This window comes from Juglans regia, chromosome 14, assembly GCF_001411555.2.
Source record: "Juglans regia cultivar Chandler chromosome 14, Walnut 2.0, whole genome shotgun sequence".
NCBI classification, from domain to species: Eukaryota; Viridiplantae; Streptophyta; class Magnoliopsida; order Fagales; family Juglandaceae; genus Juglans; species Juglans regia.
Window position 1 is genome coordinate 14,497,700 of NC_049914.1, and position 19,510 is coordinate 14,517,209.

General features: G+C 34.1%; 2 protein-coding genes across 2 annotated transcripts; one reads left to right on the plus strand and one right to left on the minus strand.

Annotated features, from left to right (window-relative positions):
• The first annotated feature begins 6,165 nt into the window (after positions 1–6,165).
• LOC109010580 (ABC transporter G family member 3) lies at positions 6,166–15,499 on the plus strand. Its single transcript, XM_035685331.1, has 12 exons — positions 6,166–6,279; positions 7,362–8,012; positions 8,159–8,238; positions 9,104–9,390; positions 10,021–10,192; positions 10,463–10,576; positions 10,669–10,797; positions 12,563–12,754; positions 13,357–13,443; positions 14,134–14,406; positions 14,856–14,963; positions 15,144–15,499. Exons 2-12 carry the CDS (start codon positions 7,541–7,543, stop codon positions 15,399–15,401), a joined length of 2,172 nt encoding a protein of 723 aa, XP_035541224.1. The 5' UTR covers positions 6,166–6,279; positions 7,362–7,540; the 3' UTR covers positions 15,402–15,499.
• LOC109010581 (UDP-glycosyltransferase 86A2) lies at positions 15,355–17,394 on the minus strand. Its single transcript, XM_018991456.2, has 2 exons — positions 16,756–17,394; positions 15,355–16,613 (listed from the first exon to the last, which is right to left on the minus strand). Exons 1-2 carry the CDS (start codon positions 17,357–17,359, stop codon positions 15,643–15,645), a joined length of 1,575 nt encoding a protein of 524 aa, XP_018847001.2. The 5' UTR covers positions 17,360–17,394; the 3' UTR covers positions 15,355–15,642.
• Positions 17,395–19,510: the final 2,116 nt, after the last annotated feature.

Below are 19,510 nucleotides of genomic sequence, written 5' to 3' on the forward strand. Positions count from 1 at the left end.
TAGAGACAGCTGCCTTGTGGGATTGAACTCAAGGGTCTCAATTGAAATGGATGAAAGGTTAACTAGAAGTGTTTTTGATTTGGAGGTGGAAGAGGCAGTAAGGCAGATGGCTCCTTTGAAAGCCCCTGGTCTAGATGGATTTGGCCCTTATTTTTACCAAAGTCACTAGAGCATAGTTTATGGAAAGATGTGTAAAGCTGCAGTGGATATTCGAAATGGTAACCCTTTAGGCCCTCCTCTTAATTTTACTTATATAGCTTTGATCCCCAAGTCAAAAAACCCAAAAAAAGTTAGTGAGTTCAGACCTATTAGTTTGTGTAATGTCATGTATAAAATAGTTTCCAAAGCTATCACAAACAAGTTCAAAGGGGGCTTAGCTGAAATCATTTCCTCAAACCAAAGTGTCTTCCTTCCTGGTAGATTGATACATGATAACACAATGGTGGCCTATGAGTTATTGCATTCCATGAAAACTAGGAAGAAGGGTAAAGTGGGGGAGTATGACCATGAAGCTAAATATGTCTAAAGCCTATGACCGTGTTGAGTGGGACTTTTTAGAAGTTGTTTTGATTAAGTTGGGTTTTTGTGAGAAGTGGGTGAACCTAGTAATGAAGTGTGTTAAATTAATTACATAGTCAATGTTAATAAATGGTTCCCCTGGGTATAAATTTAAGCTTTCAAGAGGTTTGAGACAATGGGACCTCCTGTCACCCTACCTTTTCTTAATTTGTGCTGAAGGTTTAAGTTCTCTTCTTAACCATTATGAGAAAAGACATTCCACTAGAGGGGGTGCAAGTGGCTCGAGGTGGTACACGTATCAATCATCTGCTTTTTGTAGATGATTGTATTTTATTTGGGAGAGCAAGTATAGAGGAGTAGAGAAGGCTACAAGAAGTGCTAAAAGTATATGAAAAAGCCTCAGGCCAGTTTCTTAACAAAGATAAAATTGTTGTTTTTTTCAACAGTAATACCAAAGAAGCTGACTAAAAGGCCATTATGGAAGCTAGGAACTCTGTTGTGTGTGGAGCATATGAGAAGTATCTTGATCTTCCTACTATGGTAGGAAGATCAAAGTTTAATACTTTTAGGAACCTCAAAGAAAGAATATGGCAGAAAATGAGCAGTTGGGAGAACAACTTCATTTCATAAGCTAGCAAAGAGATATGAGAAGTGCATATTATATGCTTATGGATAGAAGGGAGAGGATGAAAGGAGAGTGTTCAAGATGAGTTAAAGAGGATGAAAAGTGGAGGAATATATGGGAATTAGAAGTACCTGCTATAACAAAAGTGTTTTTATGGAAAGTAAGAAATAACTTACTGCCTACTAAAATGAACTTGTTTAAAAGGGGAGTGGTGAAAGGATAAAAAATGTCCTATGTGTGAAACTGAAAAAGAAACTTTGATGCATGTGTTATGGGAGTGTCATGCTGCAAATGACATCTGGGGAAGTGACAAAAGTTGCGTTCAAAAGTAGGGAAGATATGAAGATGATTTTATGCTATTGTGGGATAAATGTGGGAGTTCTCTAAACAAGGGTCAGCTGGAGGAGATGGCAATAACTTTTAGGAAAGTTTGGCTATGAAGAAATGATGTGGTTTTTGAAAACAGAATGAAATGTCCTAATAGCTTAATTTTATTTGCTAAGACTATTGTAAGGGACTACCAAGCACTGCAGAATATGGGCAAATCAAACAGTCAAGTGCAGATCAGAGGTGCAAACATTTTGAGGTGGGAAAAATCAGATTGTGGATATGTCAAAATTAATTGGGATGCTTCATTGGATCAAAAAGGAAAGAGGATTGGAGTAGGTACTATAATTAGAAATGAGGATGTGAAGGTTTTAGCTGCTGTGTGTGATCAGAAAGAACATATAGAAGAGGCAGGCATTGTAGAATGTCAAGCATTGAGGATAGCAGTGGAGCTGTGCAGTGATCTTAATATCCAAAAAGCAAGATTTGAAGGGGATACTAAGAAGATCATCTTGACAGTTTGTAGTGAAGAAGGGATGCTTACTTGTTATGGTTCATTAGTAAAAGATGTTAGGTTTCATTTTAAGAACAATACTCACTGGTCAATACAGTTTGCTCATAGAGAGAAAAATATGGTTGCTCATACTTTAGTCAAAAAGGCTTTGTTTATAGAAGGAAAAAAAGCTTGGATAGAGGACTTCCTAGACTTTATTGTGGGATGCCTAAATAGAGATTTCAATTGTATTACTTGATATATTACTGAAATGCAGAGGTTTTACTCAAAAACAAAATATGATATTTTTCCTACTCAATAAAAAATTGAAGATACAATTTTATTTAAGAATGTATATGTTATAGGTTTGAATGATTGGTAAGTTTCTCCAATAATAACCATCGCTCGGTTGCCTTCGCACCAATGCTACTATCTAACTTTTGCAATTTAAAGCCTATGATATTATTAAATATGTCCGCTTTGTGACATTTTCTTTTGATGACAGACAACCATGAATTGATTATGATTAAAATGAGCATTAATGGTAGGGATTTCAATGTCATTTTTTATAGAATAATATCATATTTTATATTATGATATTATAACTATTTTATCTTTAATTTCCTGTAAGCCCTTTTTTTATATGAGCCTAGATTCGGAATAATAGATAAAAATGGTATATGTTCTATGAATTTGTGACAACTACATATATTTTTTTAACCAAAGGACACATGACATTTTTAAAATTTAGACTTTTAAAAAAATATATGTGCTTGCCACGTACTCACAGAACATATATCATTTTTACATATGGAACTCCGTCTAGAAGAAAACTGTCCAATTAAAAATTTCTCCAAAACTTGTCATTTCAAAAAGCTATCCTAGAGCCAACCAATAGATACCAAGGATAATGTAAGAATTAGGTGCGATTTGGATAGTGAGATGAAATAAGATAATTTTAGATAAAAATTAAAAATTAAAAAAAATATTATTAGAATATTATTTTCTAATATTATTATTATTTTGAGATTTGAAAAAGTTAAATTGTTTATTATATTTTATGTAAGAATTTAAAAAAATTGTAATGATGAGATAAGATGATATGAAATATATTCACTATCCAAACGGAGCAGTCTAAGGGACCAAGCTAGAGAATAGGTCTGGTTTGGTTTCACAAACTTTTGAAATTATCTCATCTCATTTCAACAACCAAACACTATTTAAATACAAATATTTTTCAATTTCAATCTTTTAACTTTTTCATCTAATCATTACAATAAACTTCCAAATAAAATACAAAAAATAATTCAATTTTTTCAAATCTCAAAACAAAATTTATATTCTAATCCTCTTTTCATTTTGTAATTTTACTTTTTCTCTCTCATTTTTTAAAACCTTATAAAAATCTTAACTTAAACTATTTTATTATTATTTATAAATTATTTTACTATTATTCACAAATTTTTTTTATTACATCACATCTTATTTATGTAATCAAATGAGGCCTTAAAATTTTTTAAGGAGATCATTATTATTAAAGTTATTTTAAAATCGAAAAAATTAGTGTTTTTTTAATCTTTTTACAAAATGACTAGAATACTCCAAAAAGCCTAAATGAGAATAATGAAGAAGTGGCTCTAATACCCAGGTGAATGTAGGATCATAGTTTGGGGTTTTATATATGATATTAATAGATAATGTGTTAATTTCTTTGTTAGTATTTTTTTGGGAGATTGACAAAAGGAGGAAAATGATATAAATATATATATATATATATATATATAAATATTATAATCAAGGGATCTATTTTTTATTTATTTATAAAATTACAACAGTAACAAGTTTTATTAATTTTTTTTAAGAGAAACTATCATCATTCATTCATAAAAAATATTTAAAGTTTTATCAGTATATCATTTTTTTTTTGTGACTGATTTGGTCTTCACTCATGTTGATACTCTCTATATACAAACATATAAGAGATATTTCAACCTCACCCTTCATAGAAGAATGGGACTCAACCTTTATAGGGATCTAATATATGAAAGTTGAAATTGAGTTATCACTTAGTGAAATTTAAGTACTGATTTTGTAATTAAACCTTTATAATATATGGAGACTTAAAAAAAATTTTGCTTATATAATGGAGGATTGATTAATCTCCCAACTATGAGAGTATCTTATTGATTCATATTGCTCGATATTAACTATCCATCTATGTTTTTATATTATAAAATAAAAAAAAAACAAAAAAAAAAAAACTATCCATCTATGTTATTACTTTCCATAACCAATGATTATAAGAAAGACGAAGCGTCTTCATAGGTTGACTAGAACAACAAAACGCAATGCTTTTCAACTTATTAGAGTATCAAACCACAACTCCACAGTCTACTTGACAATACCAAAATCACCGTTCAAGGAGGTTTATTAATTATTATTTCTCATGTGTTGTGCTCGGAGTAGTGGAAAAATTAATAGGCACCCCACCACCCTCTACATGATGCATCTTGTACCTCTTAATTAATTAAATGCTTTTTTTTTTAATTTTTTTTATTTATTATATTATTATTATTATTATTATTATTATTTTTAAGTGAAGACTAGCTAATGAGAGATCTCTCTCGTCACTAGTATCCTCCCTAAGGCCACACACTTCCATTTTGGCTGATACAATTATTTTTAGAAAATTGATATTTATAGTTATGGAATGTATAAATAGTGTGATTTTTTTTTAAAAAAAAAACGAGTTAATATTGGATCTATATGAAAAAAAAATTAATTTTCTAACGGTAAATTTCACTCTTTTTTTAAAAAAATGCATAACACTTAGATAATTTAAAATTGTATCTAACATTACTACTGTACCCATTTTCTGCCTCTAGATCTACTTTTTTCCATCAACCAATCTTTCTATCAATAGTCCTTTAAGTTTAGAATAAAATATAGTTTTAGATGAGTTGAATAAAATATTGTTAGAATATTATTTTTAATATTATTATAATTTTTAAAATTTTAAAAAATTAAATTATTTATTATATTTTGTATAAATATTTAAAAAAATAATAATGATGAGATGAAAGTATTTTTACATCCAGCCTTAGGATCCGTGTGCACTATTAGAAGTGTTACACGTCATCCTTTTACCATAATTTATCATCATTTCTCTTTGTATTTGTTTACAATAAATAAATAAATAAATCATATTAAAAAAAAAAAAAAAAGCGTTTCATAAAACCGATGGAACAACAATGTTTCAACCGTTCGGTACCTGAAAGCTCAAGTCTCAGCAGTCATGATGGTAAAGCAGAGCGTTCGAGAATCTCTTTTTTTTTTTTTTTTTAAATATTTTAATTTTATTTAAAAAAAAAACAAAAACTATGAAGTTATGCCTCATAAAGAAGAGATACATATCTACCTACTTGGATTTGAATAATAGATGCGATTTTTATGTCACTCATTGCTCAAAGGATTGTGACTGAAGCATCCGAACCTTTTCCCACTTACGTGGACCCCAACATTTGTGCAAAACTCATTAATGACATCTCCTCTTGCATTCAATTTTTATACAATTTTAATGAAAACATCTTAAATATATTTTAAAAAATATATATAAGCGTATTAAATCTTAAATACAGGTTTTGTGGATTTTATTTTTATGAATCGATAAACATAATTAATCTAATTAACTTTAATGATATAAGCATATTCAATTTTAAAAATTCAATTTTTAATATAAAAATAAATAAATTTAATTAATAATTTGTGGAGAAGTTCCCACCAATGGGTCCTTTTTTTTTTTTCTCTCTTTTTATAAATTACTAGCATTCAAGAATAAAATGTGATTTTATGTCCACATACTATTGTACAAAAATATAAGAGGCCATGCAAAAGGTTGAAAGGTGAAAGACTGATTTTGCAATCATGTTAAAACAAAGCAAAAAAAATGTTAAGTAATGTAAATATATATATATATATATTTAAAGCATGAAGAGGAAACATTAACAGTAGAAAAGAAAAAAAAGGGTGAAAACAATGAACATTAAAAAGGCAAATTCAAAGTACAAGGCACAAAAATAAATAAAATAAAATAAAATAAAATAAAGGAGTACAGAGAAAGATAAATAATCAGTGACAAGGTGAGACAAATCCCTGTGTGGGATAAACAAAAGAACCCGAAAATAGCGGGTCAAATCATCCACTTACATTATATTATTGTTTACACTTTACACTTCTAGCTCACTTGCTCACTCCGAGTCCTTTCACATTAGCCGTTCTCTCTCTTTGTCTCTTGGGTTCTCTCCGTCAGATCCAGGTCTGTTTCTGTGTCCTTGCTATGGAGTTTTCCATTCAATTCTTGAAGTCACTTTGATTCAGGTGGTAGCGTTTATGTTATGTTTGGTTATTGAGAAATGAAAAGAGAAGGAGCATTTTTTTCTTTTTTGTCCTCGTTTTGCTTTTCTTGATGTTTCCAGATCATGATTTACTCTGCTCAGCTGAATGTTATTACTTTTAGGTTCTCGCTAAGAGTAGGGTTGTTTGTCTTATTGGGTCTTAGAGAATGAGAAGGCTAAGCAAGTTATGGCCTTTTCCCCCTTGATTGTTTTTCGTTACATTGGCATCCAAATGGGCTATTAGATTTTTGTATATAGTCGACAGTTACTTATAAAAAAAAGTATATGGTTGACAGCTGATTGAATGGGTGACGAGGGTAAAATGGAGTGTTAAATGGATTTTGTTATTTTCTTTAAGTTGATTGTGGTTTTTGTTGTGGCAGGACGTGAATGAACAAGAAAGAGAAAGTATAACATTGATTCGATTAGATTAGCTGTTAGTGTATTTGCGCACCTGGATTTTTGCATTTAGTTCTATATTCATTCCTGTTGGTTATTATCATTTCTTACTGTCCTGGGGTTAAGCTCTTCAACAGAGCTCTTTATTCCTATAAGATGAGTTTAAATTGCCTGAGAGTGAGTGGATACTGCTTTATATCGATCTGGTTTTCGGAACCTCTAATCGGCACCTTTTCCAATTTGGGTTTACAAAATCTTACATTCGTCCTCATTTTCTTTTTCTTTTTTTCTTTTCGTTTAAAATGCTAATGAAACTTGAAAACAAAAGGATGATGTTCCGAGGCTTGGATCATTTTCAGCAAAGTTTTGGAATAGTTTTTGAAGTTGGCTGTTAGAACATGCTTTCTATGAAATTTCCAATCTTTCTTTATGACTCTTAACACTTTTGATATCCTGTATCAATCATAGGCAACTTTACTTTCTGATGTAAAGCTGGATGCAGGCATATGAATGAATTTAGTTCTCCCTTCTTACCCCTTTCTCTTTCTCAGTGACTAAATTGATGATGTTGACTGTGCTACTGGATGCATGAATTTTGATGCAGGCTTGTTTATGGGGTGTTGTTGGGGTTTTATGATTTAGACAGGCAAAATTTGCAAACAGTTGTTTCCATGTCAACTGTTTGATGATTTATTGAAGCTGGGTGGCAAAGGGAAGCATTTCACCACTTACGGTTGAGTGTTTTCGTCTACGAATTGAAGTTTTAAAAATTGAGGGAAGATAATGGAAGAAATACAGTCTCAGTCTGATAATTACAGGTCGTCTTCATCTTCAGCGAGTAGCCCCACAAGTAGGGTGCCCTCAAGTAACTTTTTCTATTTGCGTAAACCTGGTTCACTGAGACAACCCATATCGTTTGAGGATTCACCAGAATGGGAGGATACAGATATTGAAGTAAAGGTGGAGGAAGGAGGAGACTCAATTAATGTTGTGGCAACTCCAGCCTCCCCATCACTCTCAAAGCTTAATAGTGGGTCCTTGCCATCTCCACCATTACCAGAGGGTGCAGTTGTTGCAAGAAAAATGGCAGGGGCATCAGTTGCGTGGAAAGACTTGACGGTTACAATAAAAGGAAAAAGGAAGTACTCTGACAAGGTTGTTAAGAGTTCAAATGGTTATGCATTGCCAGGAACTATGACAGTAATCATGGGTCCTGCTAAATCAGGGAAATCCACACTACTAAAGGCTATTGCAGGTTTTTAATCATGTGATCTCTTGTAATTTCAAATTGAGCATTTAATTGTGCTTTTTCCTTTCATCTTTTTTGATGTTTTGAAACTCAAATAACTTACATAAAAAAAAATGTTTTGAAACTCAAATTCTGTTCTCTTTTTACTTTAGGAAGATTACATCATTCAGCCAAAATGTATGGTGAAGTGTTCGTTAATGGGGCAAAATCACACATGCCTTATGGATCATATGTAAGCCCTTTACTTCACTTGCTATTGGGTTTTCATTTCTTTGGTTTGGTATTTTCATTGCATCCCGGCTGTTATTCGCTTATGTATGCTTTCAATCTTTCCCCTACAGCTACCTTTATCCTTGGTCAGTATAAAAATTCCTCTCCTGATTTTATTTGGCATATTGAGTTTAGATCTACAAGCCTAATCTAACATGAGTGAAAGTAATCCTTGGGGAATCCTTTCCTAACTCTTTATCTTGGGCCCTCAAGCTGGAAGTATTGGCAGATCTTCCCATTATAAAAGTAAAAAGTGCTTAATTGTTACTTTTAGGTCCCGTTTGGATGTTGAGTTGAGTTGATATGAATTGAGTTCTTTATGAATAGTAATGAGTTGAGATGGTAGAGTGAGTTTTGTGGGGCCTATCTAAGATGAGTTTAGATGTATTTATGGAAAGTTGAAAAAGGTTGTGATTCTTTATGAATAGTAATGAGTTGAGATGGTAGAGTGAGTTTTGTGGGGCCTATCTAAGATGAGTTTAGATGTATTTATGGAAAGTTGAAAAAGGTTGTGAGTTCCGCGTGTAAAGAGGTGTTGAGTTCAAAAGGGTTGTGGGTCCCACGTGTAAAGAGGTTTTGAGTTGAGATGAGTTTAGTGATTTGAGAGTTGGGTGTTTGGATGTTAGATTCAGTTTAAAATTAGACTGATCTCAGTTCAGTCCAAGTTCCAAACAGGGCCTTAGCTGTCCATTTCAAAATCAAGCTTTATTTTAATGGAAGAATTAGTGATTCCGCAACAGATTATGGTTGAGTGCAACAATCAAACAAAAAAAATTAATGTGTCATGTTGCTTTGGGGTTTTCACTTCATACTTTTTCTATTTGCAGGGGTTTGTTGAAAGGGAGACCACTCTGATTGGATCCCTCACTGTCCGGGAGTTTCTGTACTATTCGGCACTGCTTCAACTTCCTGGTTTCTTTTGTCAGAAAAAGAACGTAGTAGAGGATGCCATCTATGCTATGTCTCTTGGTGATTATGCAAACAAATTGATAGGTGGACACTGTTATATGAAGGGCCTTCCTAGTGGTGAAAAAAGACGTGTTAGCATTGCTAGGGAACTTGTGATGAGGCCGCGTATCTTATTTATAGATGAGCCACTTTATCATCTTGATAGGTATTTTTCCTATTTATTGATTTGTATTTTACTAGGTGTTACTGTTTTACCTGTAACTTGCTACTCTCTTCCTGTCATACTGAACCGCAATTAGATGATGCTATACAGTTTTAGTTGGTAGGACCATTTCTGGAATAGAAAATAGCTCTATAGATTATAACTGTTTCCTAATTTTCTTTCATGACACACAATCATTAAACACTCTTCGCTGTATATGTGTGCATAGAACTGGCCGAGTTCCCTGCATCATAAAGTTTCCAAGAAATTGCATCTGGTCTGTAAAATTAGAATGGTTATGATAGTGGGAGTCTCAATCAATGAAATTCGGCTAAAATATGTATTTGTATAGCTTTATGATAATTTGGCTTCAGGCTTGTGCTAATGTAGCGATTATATACTTCTTGTATACTTGGCTTATGTCTTTCGCGCATTTTTATTATAAAAAATGGTAATGATTCCATTGGTGCCAATAATTTGATTTTCCATTCGTTGGATGTTTCCCTGTAAATCCTTGTATACTTTAGACAGATTATTGCACTCCCTGTTTTCTCATAACATTTATTCTTCCTGTTTAAAATGTTTTTGCCACTGCCGTGTTTTAGCTAAATTATATGATCTCATCTTGTTCAGTGTATCTGCACTTCTGATGATGGTTACATTGAAGAAACTTGCAAGCACAGGTTGCACTCTTATTTTTACCATTTATCAGAGCATCACAGAAGTCTTTGGCCTTTTTGACCGGATTTGTCTGCTTTCGAATGGGAATACTCTGTTTTTTGGAGAAACTTTGGCTTGCTTGCAGGTAAATTTTAATCTGTTGATGATTTTTGTACAGCTATTGAATTTATGCTTTTCGATAAAGAAATAGATAATGGAACCATTGAGCCCATCATACATGGGCCACCAAACATATAAAACACCTTTCATTGCCATATATCAGAACTCAGAAGGGAGAAGTAAGGTTCAGGAACCGATATATTTCTAGGAAATCTCAAGTCTTGTTTCTATATTATTAGGTACTAAATGGAGCATTGTTGGCTATTATTAATTAACATGCCTTCTGCTGATGCAGCACTTCTCAAATGCTGGATTTCCTTGCCCTATTATGCAAAGTCCTTCCGATCACTTTTTACGTGCTATAAATGCTGATTTCGACAGGATCATTGCTATGTGCAAAAATTGGCAGGTAATGGAACATATGCCACAAATTTTAGCGGCCTAATTTTCTTTATTGCCTGATTGAACATATTCTCTGCATGGCCTGAAACAATATAACAGGACGACCATGGGGACTTTTCATCTGTGAACATGGACACTGCAGTTGCAATACGCACCCTTGAAGCAACATACAAATCTTCAGCAGATGCTGCTGCAGTTGAAACTATGATATTAAGACTCACGGAGAAGGTATTATTATTCTATCTTACTTCTCATTACAGCAATCATAAATTCTGTCTGTTCTTATGTTTGCAGCTTTGGCTGTTTTTGTCATCGCTGCGAGTTACATTTTACGCATATAATGTTCTGCCGTGTGGGAGTTTTAGTTCTTTAATTGTTTTAAGGCAAAAATAATCCATATAAAATGATTGGGTTATTGAGGGCAGCTTACTGTGGCATGTTATGCCATGTTTGCTGCTTGTAGTACAACTGAAACCCAGTTTGGTTGATATTAAGGATGCTTAAATTGCTACTGTGGTTTGCACATGGGATGGTGGATGATGAGGATACAATCTTATTTGCTTGTGCATTTGAGTGAGTTGTATATGTGGATGGCCATACATTTGCATTCTGTTCAGTGGTTATGCACCTGTTCCACCATGAAGGGAGAGGTTGGTTATCAACAAAAATGACCAAAGGACAATTGTGATACCCCATATGATATGGATAAGGGTAGGTGGTGTATGGGATCCCACATTGCTTGGGAAGGAGAAGTTCTTGCTCTTTATAAGGTTTCAATGGGGCTCCAATTGTATCATTGACTAGTCCTTTTAGAGTATAGGCCATGTGATTTGGGCTTTCCATTAGTGCGTTACAAATGGTATCAGAGCCTATCTCAACCAGAAATGTGGGACTTGAGCCGTGTCACCTATAATGGACAGGCCCGACGAGGACGTTGAGAATTTAAGGGGGGTAGATTGTGATACCCCATATGATATGGATAAGGGTAGGTGGTGTATGAGATCCCCCACATTGCTTGGGAATGAGAAGTTCTTGCTCTTTATAAGGTTCCAATAAGGCTCCAATTGTATCATTGACTAGTCCTTTTAGAGTATAGGCTATGAGGTTTGGGCCTTCCATTGGGGCGTTACAAATGATTGTGATACCCCATATGATATGGATAAGGGTAGGTGGTATATGGGATCCCACATTGCTTGGGAAGGAGAAGTTCTTGCTCTTTATAAGGTTCCAATGGGGCTCCAATTGTATCATTGACCAGTCTTTTTAGAGTATAGGTTATGTGGTTTGGGCCTTCCATTGGGGCGTTACAAATGGTATCAGAGCCTATCCCAACCAGAAATGTGGGACTTGAGCTGTGCCACCTACAATGGACAGGCCCGACGAGGACGTCGGGAATTTAAGGGGGGTAGATTGTGATACTCCATATGATATAGATAAGGGTAGGTGGTGTATGAGATCCCACATTGCTTGGGAAGGAGAAGTTCTTGCTCTTTATAAGGTTCCAATGGGGCTCCAATTGTATCATTGACTAGTCCTTTTAGAGTATAGGCCATGTGGTTTGGGCTTTCCATTGGGGCGTTTCAACAAATCCATTTACTTGAGTGTTGTGTGCATAAATAAAATATTGGAGAGAAGGGCTTCCTTGAATAAGAAAAATGGAAATACAGACTTGAATAATTTGGGTGGCTGAGAGCTAAGATTGGAAGATTATAGTTAAATTAAGTTAAGTAGGTTCTTACAATGAGGTTTGAGCGGAGATACTAACTTATCAATAAAAAGTTGAGTGGAGATACTAATGATTTTGAAGTAACTACACTTGGTTTAAATTTTCCCGTTCTTTAACATTGAAACACTTTCATTTCCGATGCGAGAGTTACTTCATTCCTCCCTACCTTTTTCTTTATTGCTTGTCTGCATCAAGTTGTGTCCAGTTGTTGTTTCTCTACCTTTAATAATATATTCATTGACTTGCTACACACAATTACATACACAGGAAGGTCCACTTCTCAAAAGCAAAGGCAAAGCTAGCACTGCTACTCGAATTGCAGTCCTGACTTGGAGATCATTATTAATTATGTCCAGGGAATGGAAATACTACTGGCTTCGACTTATTCTTTGTATGCTTCTTACTCTTTGTGTCGGTACGGTATTCTCTGGCTTGGGGCATTCTCTGTCTTCAGTTGTGGTGAGTTCCTTAATCTTACTCTGGGAGCAATAATTATGAAATAACATGTATATATGTGTGTGTGCGTGTGCGTGTGTGAATGAAATACTGATCTTTATTCTAGTTGAACTCTTAATGGTTTCACGAATTTTTCTGCTTATAGTTCATTCATATTCCATAACTTCCTAATAAGATCCAAATTATAGATGGTTGATTTGTTGAGCCACCATACATCTTGCAACTTGGTTGGTTATCATGATTTATATAATGTGGAAAAAATGTCAACGCTTGTTGTTGTAGCAGGCACTTTGTTGATCAGTTCTGACTGACCTGGTGTGCAACCTGTTTTTCTTCTCTCTCTCTCTCTCTTCCCAAGAAAGTCTTCTGCTTGCTACCTAGCAGGCATAGGCCTTATATAAACCCCCAAGGAATCAGATGCTATTGGGAGTACCTCACATGGAGGCTCCAAGTACCACGGCTTGTGAACCGCCCAACTATATGGGCCGCATCAGCTTTAAGTTCTTGCAAAATCATTTCATGAACTTAATTTTCCTGCTTGTGGACATTTTGGTTTCTAACTTTCTAATATATTTATTGGTATGCACGGAAAATATTTATTGCAGACGAGAGTTGCAGCAATATTTGCATTTATATCATTCACTTCACTTCTAAGCATTGCTGGAGTACCGGCACTGATAAAAGAAGTCAAGGTACTATGTGTATGTATAAATATATATTCTCTTCTAGGAGCTTGATAATTTTCCAAGATGTGGTTGACGAGCAAGTAATAAAGCCCAACTCATATTAGCTCAAGTATACATCTGATTACTGGTTTTATGGTCTGTTAATTATAAATGTCTGTAGTATCCTGTCTGACATTTGAGTCATCTGGATTAATCTCTTAACAGGCATTCTATAATTGTGATAAAATTTATGGCTGTTTTTGTAAAGCTTTCTTCAACATATGACTGGTCACAGTATTGATGCTAATGATGCCTGAGTTTTTAACGATAAAAGTCACTGTTTTTTACCCAGAAGAGAATGTAGGGCTTATGGGACTCTCATGATCTCAACATAGCTTATAGCATAATAGGAGGCACACCTATACAGGCATCCATGTGAATTACACTTTCGATAGTTTGTAGTTATTTCTTCTGCTTATTTCTGTTGATAATGTTCTCAGGGACATACTTCAATAATTGAATTGTTCATTGTCCGTACCTGGACAAAAATGAAATACACTAGGGCGTATCCAGCACAAGTACCTAGACTGATGTTGATTTATTCACAAGCAATATCACCACTTGAGTGTTAGTTTTTTGTTTTCATTTAGCACTATATTTTTCCAGGTTCATATTTTTCTAATAATTGACCAGATCAATCTACTTGCCATTTTGCAGATATATGCGAGTGAAGAATCAAACCAGCATTCGGGTGCATTTGTCTTTTTAGTGGGGCAACTTCTCTCTAGCATCCCATTCCTGTTTCTCATCTCCATTTCATCAAGCCTTGTTTTCTACTTCCTTATAGGATTGCGGGATGAATTCAGCTTGTTAATGTACTTTGTGCTGAATTTTTTCATCTGCCTTCTAGTAAACGAAGGACTAATGCTTGTTGTTGTTACCTTATGGCAAGATATTTTCTGGAGCATCTTGACATCGTTATCTATACAAGTGAGTTCCAATTCCCAAAGAAAAAAGAATCATTAAATTTACTTTAGGTCATCATTTGTGAGTCTTTTATTTAAAATTTCCATGCTTTATATGTTTTTATTTTTTAGGGCCTTATTTGTGTCCTGTCTCTACACACTTCCAATTGAAAAGAGACTTACGTTATCATTTATTATTTTAGATTCTTCTAAGGCTGTAAGGATAAACTTGTAATGGAGATAACCTATTTTTTTGAAGTTGGTCAAATTGGATTACAAACTGAAATGGTACATGACTATTGTTTAGTGTAGGTGGCTCTAGTTGTATATGTATGAAGCATTGTTCTACATAAACAAAGTCTGTGCTCATTCACTTTGGTGCAATACAAGAATAATGATATGATCAACCATGTTTGGTTTCTGGCTATTTAATTACCTTCCATATTCTAATAGTCGAGACGAATGGCATTTCAGGTATTGATGATGCTTGCCGCGGGCTATTTCAGAATTCGAAATGCTTTGCCTGGGGCAATGTGGACGTATCCACTATCCTATATTTCTTTCCATACATACTCTATTCAGGCAAGTAAACTTACGAGGCCATTCTATTATATGCACCACAGCAAATCAAATTGCTGGCTTTCAATTCTAAATTTCTAACTTAGGGCAAGAAACAATACTCAAAACCTCATTGTTGATTTTTTTTTTCCGTTAATAATCTTGTACTCATTAGTTCATTTTCAATTCATTTTTGTGTTTTAGGGCCTCTTGGAGAACGAGTATCTAGGGACTTCCTTTGCAGTTGGGCAGGTGAGGACCATATCTGGGTTTCAGGCCCTTCGTAGTGCATACGACATATCTTCAGACTCTAATTCCAAGTGGGAAAATTTACTAGTCTTGTTTCTTATGGTGGTTGGGTATCGCATTTTCGTGTTTGTTTTACTACGTTTTTGTGTTGGGAAAAAGAAGTCCGTACTCAAAGTTTTTCAATGTAATATGGACAAGACAAATACAAGATGAATGAAAGTTACTGTAAGCACATTTGCTTAGCTTGTGCAATTAAGTCTATGAAAATCTGTGATGAATGATAAAAATGCATGAGATTCATGTTATGAAGCTTTTGCTGCACTAAGTGTCTACCATTATTATTAAGATTCGGTCCTCGAGATTGTCTGGCTTGGTGTGTCATGCATTATTCAATCATATATATCCTGGGTAGTTGGAGACTCTAAATTACTGTTGAACGTGCATGGGGACTGAGCTACATATGTGTCTGGGTTCTGGGATTACTGTTGCAAGTGCGTGCTGATTGCAGATTTTTTGTAAGTTCACATGGTTGGGTTCTAGCCTTTAGATCTTTGATGAAGGAGTCCATATTCTGCTCTGATGATCCTTTTGGTGTCGTTGCATTTTCCAATTTCTCCCTCACCTGCCCAATTGCTTTCATGTACTCATCCCTTGCTTTTCCACTCATCAAACTGTTAATATTCTCTGAGACTTCCTCCTTAGTGATCGGCATTCTATTGCTCAAGTTGCTCCCTATCTTCCAATCGTCGACCACTAGTTTGCGATTGGTGAATTGATCGGTAAGCAATGGGAAACATAATAGTGGTGTTTTACACCATATACTTTCTAATATTGAGTTCCACCCACAATGGGTTAGGAATCCCCCGATCGCCGGGTTGGTCAACACTGCAATCTGACTGCACCAAGGTATGATCATCGCGCGGTTGCCGACCTCCTCGTTATATCCGACGGGCAGTGGATTGACACAATCGGAACTCACAATATCGGCCCGGAGAATCCAAACAAAGTAGACTTTGCTAAGTGAAAGCCCATTAGCAATTTCTACTAGGTCTCTATGAGTAACATGGGCATAGCTACCAAATGAGACATACAAGACCGAGCCTTTCGGCTTGTTGTTGAGCCATTGGGTGCAATCCGACTCAGACCAAAGGCTCGTAGACACAATGCTCTTCTGGAAACCAGATGGGAAAATGGGACCAATAGCGTAGAATGGCATTTGGGCTTGTAAAGCTGATATGGTCTCGACTTCAAGCTCTTCCACAGTGTTGCATAGAACAAAATCCGCACCTCTAGCATCCTGAAACGCCTTGAAAACTATTTGATGGCACACCGATGATGTGTCGGTCTCTTGAAGATACGACATCATGTCCTTTGGTTCTATAGATTGGACGCCTGGTATGTAGCTTATGGCCTCTGTGCGAATATCTGATATATGATAGAAGTATGTTGTGTTGGTGTAAAAATAATGGTATGTGTAAAAAGCAAAGCAAAACCATTTATACGAACAACCCATTTTGAAAGAAAAAGGACGAGCAAATAAAACATATGGGCATAGCTGGCTAGTTACCATGAGAACCAAAATGACCATTCTCTTGAAGAAGATCCAGATGATAATACAACGTAAACACCAAAGCAGGCTCTGTCCAGAAGGAAATATAAGACAGCCCAAACTTCTTGGCTATAATTGACGGCCACACGAAGAACGTATCCGCAATCAAACAACAAACTCGTGGCTGTGCAGACCTCACAATTTTGCCCACCATCTCGTCCACATGTGCCGAGAAGACGTGCAACAAGGCAGCCATGAACTGGTCGTGGTTGAGCGAGCGGTCAAACTCCACAGGGAGGCCGTCGGACACGGTGGTGTAGCGTATGTCAAGGCCGGATTCATGGACGCCAGAGAAAATGTCGTCACCGGTGTTGTTGGTTTGTGCTTTGGAGGTCTGGTGGTGGATGGAGTGCGTGTTGATGAAGGTGATGGTGAAGCCTCGGGATGCTAGCTTTATGGCTAGGTGGACGGACGGGATCACGTGGCCTTGAAGTGGGTAGGGAATGAATATGGCATGAGGTTTATGATTTACTTCGGAGTTTGCCATTGTTGCACAGAGAGAGAGAGAGAGAGAGAGAGAGAGAGAGAGAGAGATTTTGATGTCGAGGAATAATGTATGCATATATGAAATCCTGAAGTGTAACTGATTTGACGCAGTGTAAATGAACTAGAATGGCGGAATGCGACTCGTTTATGAAGGAGATCATGTGTGGACATTATGATCAGTAAGAAGTCACTACGTCTTGGAAAACCAAAATACAACAACTTTTGCTGATATTAGAACACTGGCGTGTAGGTAAATGTAAATGCAAATAAAGATTTAGCATACAATTTTGAGTAATTTTATGCATCAGCCTATACTCTCCACACACCATGCATTCAATTTTTTTTATTTTATTTTTTTATTTTTTTTATTTTTTTTAAACTCAATATACTAAATGTGTAGAGTGTGTGATAAATAGTAGGCTGATGTAAATATTTTTCCTACAATTTTATTATAAGCTATAGTAAATCTGCATATTTGGAGGGTTACTATTCCCTATGAGTTATTTATCTTTCCTCCAAAATATTACTAGGTTGGCAAAAAAAAGATGGTTGGCAAATAATAATTTAATTTATAATTAAATTATTAATTAACATATGGTTAGTATAATTATAAAATATGAAAAAAAAATTAAGAAAAAAATATTATTATTAAATTAATAATATTTTTTTATTATTTTAGCTAACAAATAAATAATCCAATGTGAGAATCTCTCTTGAATGAAATAGACAAAAGGTAAAACATATGATTTTAGCTAAATTTCACAATTGTCTTTGCCTGTACCAATGTTAATGCTCTTCGACCAGCTACATATGTTAGAAAAGGAGCTCCTCTGCATTATACAACAACAACCCATGTTACGATGATGATATATTTAGGTTTCGTTTGGATAGAGAGATGCTTCCATCTCATCTCAATATCTAAATATAATAAATACAAATACTTTTCAATTTCAAATTTTTAACTTTTTTATCTAATCATTACTTAATTATTACAACTTTCACAAACTTTCAAACAAAATACAGAAAAAAAAAAAATTAACTTTTTCAAATTAAAAAAATATATATTATTAAAAAAATATATTATAATAATATTTTAACTTTATAATATTTTTATTCAATTTTTTCTTACTTATTTCCTAAAGCCCCATAAAATATTTTAACTTAAACAATTTTTAAGTACATGTTTGAGATTGCAGTGGAAAATATAGCTTATAACTTTAGGGCTTATAACTTATAGTTTAAGTAATAAATTCTACTGTTAAAAAGTTATTTACTGTTTGATAATCGCATATTCAAAACACTTTCAAACAAGTTACATTTGTTTGAAAATAAATTAAAAAAGTACTTTCAGAAGTAGAAATGAATATTATTTGATTTTTTAAAGATTATGATATTGAAAGTTGTATGAGTATTTTCGTCAATTGACAATCTTTTTAAAATTTGAACTATTTCTAGATAATTTGAAAAAATAAGTTTTGAGGAAAAATATCAAAATTGTGCTTTTTTTAAACGTATTTTTTAACTTATTTAAGATTAAAAAGTATTTTAATATGTAACACCCAAACAAATTAATTTTTTTGTTAAAGAACTTTTAAGACTATTTAAGCAATTTTTAAAACTCTTAACACAACCTCAAACAAACCCTAACTCTTGTCATCTCAACTCAAATATCTCAATATTATTTATAAATATTTCATTTTATTTCATCTCAACACACTATTCAAACTAGATAATAAAGTATCAATAAATATAATTTTCTTAAAAAAAAACTTGCATGGATTGCAACTGTTATATTTCTATTTTTCACTCATCAAAAAAATAAACAGAGTGCTCATCATTTAATTAAGAGTTTTGCTACCGAACGACCAGGGCAGCCCGGGGCGCACATGTGATTTGGCGTCCTCTTTCATTATATTTTGAATACCATTATATTTTGATTAATATTAGGTATAAGTTTCAAATAAATAAGTCTTACATAAATCTTTATAAAATATAGATCCCATTAAATATTATGAATAAAGCTACTCATCATCATTTTTATCATCATCATCTCATGATCTCATGATATGTTATTAAATAATTAGAGACTATTTATTATAGTTAACTTATGAGCCTATTATTTAATACTACAGGAAGGGATGTTGAGATGATGATGATAAAAATATGGTAACTAGATTTTTTTCCCAAATATTAATAGGTTTTTCTTACACTTTTTGAGGTGGGATTC